Consider the following 3,065-nt stretch of genomic DNA (forward strand, 5'->3'; position numbering starts at 1 on the left):
TAATCTTTCATATGTTCGCAATTTATGTCTCCTTACTTTTAAAATGACACTTTCCACATTTTTACATTGTAAAATATCACTTTTATCTGCTCAAATTTGAACCATAAAATATTCTTATTTGTGTGGAATGTTCACTTTGGCCAAAACACTTACATATGTAGGCATCTTTGATAGAAACCATTAATGTGTCAAAAACTTTTATGTATTGACTGGTTTGGTTTCTGTTTAGAAAAAAAAATATAAAAATTGTTCCTATAAAAATGTTTGGTTTCTATTTAGAAAATAAATTATAAAAATTGTTCTTATAAAAAAATGTTACCATGCAGATTTCTCTTACAAAATTTGTCTATGTATATAAAAGCATTAAGCAAATGGTCCGTACCTAATGTTGAGAATAGACGGTTCGTTGTATGAAATTGCATTTGTTATGAATGTCCATGAATTACTTATTAATTCATTCTATGAATGTCCAAGAATTAGTTACTAATTCATTCTTTAAGAAATATATATAGTTTCAAGTATGTTTTCTTTTCAAAACATAGCTCTTTTGTTGGTCCTGGCGAACCATAAAAGCTTTAGTGTATATATATTAGATTTTTGTTGAAAAGTATAATTTTCAACGATATAAATAAATGTCGGTATATTTTTCAACCAAATACATTGGTACAAAAAAGAAAAAAAAAAACCCGCGACCGGTAAACGATAATATATGACAAGCGAACTTGATTTTATATTGTACGCAATTCCATAAAATATCTATGTTACAATCGAATTATGAAAAACATTATATTTTATATTTTATATTTTATACTATTATTAACTTAATGTGGCGTAATATATAACTAATAACAAGAAGATCCAAAAACACATAATTTTAATACGTTTTATAATGTATAAACTACTAGAAAGGTAAAGAAATATAAATAGTTGTACCATTATAGAATTTTATTAAATAATGAAATAACATAAAAGTGTCGTGAAACCAAATTTATAGCGATGATAATATAAACTGAAAGTTTAATAATATAAGATGCTAATTGAGACGTAAATATCTAGATCTAATGGTAGTTGAAACTTGAAACTTCAAAGTTCTATTTATTTATAAGTTTATATTAGAACTATTTCAATAAATAAGGATATTAACATAAAATTAAACAACAAGAAAATCAATCACATGATAATGCGTTGTAGTGACTACTGACTACTGAGTCAATGCAATGATTGTACGCAAGTGTTAGTAAATTCTCCCATTAGAAAATGGGTCTAGTATTTAGAGCCGCCAAAGTGGAATGCTACTCTCCTAAACCAAAAAAGTCAGTTTGGTGCGTCTGTAACTTTTCAACTCTTGGACTATAAATAAGAGGACTGCTAACCCCAAAGAGCATCACCTGGTGAATTCAATCACTCTTACATAACATCTCTCTAAAGGTCTTTCCTTTTTCCGATGAAATATATGTTATTGTAATTAATTCTATCTATGTTTAGTTTACATAAATCTCACAATACTTTAGACATTTGCAGGTTAATCGACTATCAACAACATGGGTGCAGGTGGTCGAATGACAGATCCATTTGATGGTAAAAAGATTTTGGAACGAGTCCCAGTTGATCCACCGTTTTCGTTAAGTGATTTGAAGAAAGCGATCCCTGCCCATTGCTTCAAACGATCCGTCATCCGTTCATCTTACTATGTTGTTCACGACCTCATTGTTGCCTATGTTTTCTACTTTCTTGCAAATACATACATTCCTTTTCTTCCTCCTTCTCTAGCTTACTTAGCTTGGCCAGTTTACTGGTTCTGTCAAGCTAGCATCCTCACTGGCTTATGGGTCATCGGTCATGAATGCGGTCACCATGCCTTTAGCGAGTACCAATGGATTGATGACACTATCGGCTTTATCCTCCACTCAGCTCTCATGACACCCTATTTTTCATGGAAATATAGCCATCGAAATCACCATGCCAACACAAATTCACTTGATAATGACGAAGTTTACATTCCTAAACGGAAGTCGAAAGTCAGGTGGTACTCCAAAATTCTTAACAACCCACCTGGTCGAGTATTCACTTTGGTTTTCAGGTTCACCTTAGGATTTCCTTTATACCTCTTAACTAATATTTCTGGCAAGAAGTACGGAAGGTTTGCGAACCACTTTGATCCCATGAGTCCAATTTTCACAGAGCGTGAGCGAATTCAGGTTCTGGTATCAGATATTGGCCTTCTTGCCGTCTTTTATGCAATCAAGCTTGCTGTAGCAGCAAAAGGAGCTGCTTGGGTTACGTGCATATATGGAGTTCCAGTGCTAGGAGTTCATATGTTTTTCGTTATTATAACGTATTTGCACCACACTCATCTATCATTGCCTCATTATGATTCAACCGAATGGAACTGGATCAAAGGGGCCCTGTCAACAATTGATAGGGACTTTGGATTTCTGAATAGGGTTTTCCATGATGTTACACACACCCATGTTTTGCATCACTTGATTTCGTACATTCCACATTATCATGCAAAGGAGGCAAGAGATGCAATCATTCCAGTTTTGGGTGAGTTTTATAAGATCGATAGGACTCCAATCTTTAAAGCAATGTGGAGAGAAGCTAAAGAATGCATATATATCGAGCCTGATCAAGCTAGCGAACACAAAGGTGTTTTTTGGTACCATAAAATGTGATCAATTGCTGAATTCATTTTCCCTTTAACATTTTATATCTGTATCGTATGCGTAAATAAAGTACCTCAAATCAAAGTTTGACTTTTTTTTACCGAACAATGTATTTCACGTAAAGATGGGTCTTGATTGTACTGTATAAAAGTGTATGGGTTTTGCTTTTTATATCTTTTTTTATTAAAATAGAGTTTGAGGAAAACTGTTTGCATTAGCTTATACAGTGAGAAAAAACAGTAAGACTTCTTCATAGATTTTATTCCTTTGGACTTGCAGCGGAAGTCGCCTCAACTTTTGTTGAACTTTCCTTACGCTTACTAAAAGTGTCCCAATCATGAAAAGAATGATTAAATTTAACCTTGTAAGACTCACAGTTAGATGGAATCACACTACTAG

At 32.9% G+C, this 3,065-nt stretch overlaps 1 protein-coding gene across 2 annotated transcripts; it reads left to right on the top strand.

Annotated features, from left to right (window-relative positions):
• Positions 1 to 1,315: 1,315 nt before the first annotated feature.
• On the top strand, positions 1,316 to 2,837 carry LOC145094075 (delta(12) fatty acid desaturase DES8.11). 2 transcript variants are annotated; one of them, XM_079032348.1, is made up of 2 exons: positions 1,316 to 1,428; positions 1,522 to 2,837. In XM_079032348.1, the coding sequence occupies exon 2, from the start codon at positions 1,542 to 1,544 to the stop codon at positions 2,673 to 2,675; it is 1,134 nt and encodes a 377-aa protein (XP_078888474.1). In that variant the 5' UTR covers positions 1,316 to 1,428; positions 1,522 to 1,541; the 3' UTR covers positions 2,676 to 2,837. The 2 variants fall into 2 exon arrangements, with proteins under 2 accessions (XP_078888474.1, XP_078888473.1); XM_079032347.1 differs by having other exon boundaries at positions 1,335 to 1,428; positions 1,512 to 2,837.
• The last annotated feature ends 228 nt before the right edge of the window (positions 2,838 to 3,065 follow it).

Source organism: Lactuca serriola, chromosome 3, assembly GCF_051521515.1.
Source record: "Lactuca serriola cultivar US96UC23 chromosome 3, Lser_US96UC23_V15, whole genome shotgun sequence".
In the NCBI taxonomy this organism is placed as follows: domain Eukaryota; kingdom Viridiplantae; phylum Streptophyta; class Magnoliopsida; order Asterales; family Asteraceae; genus Lactuca; species Lactuca serriola.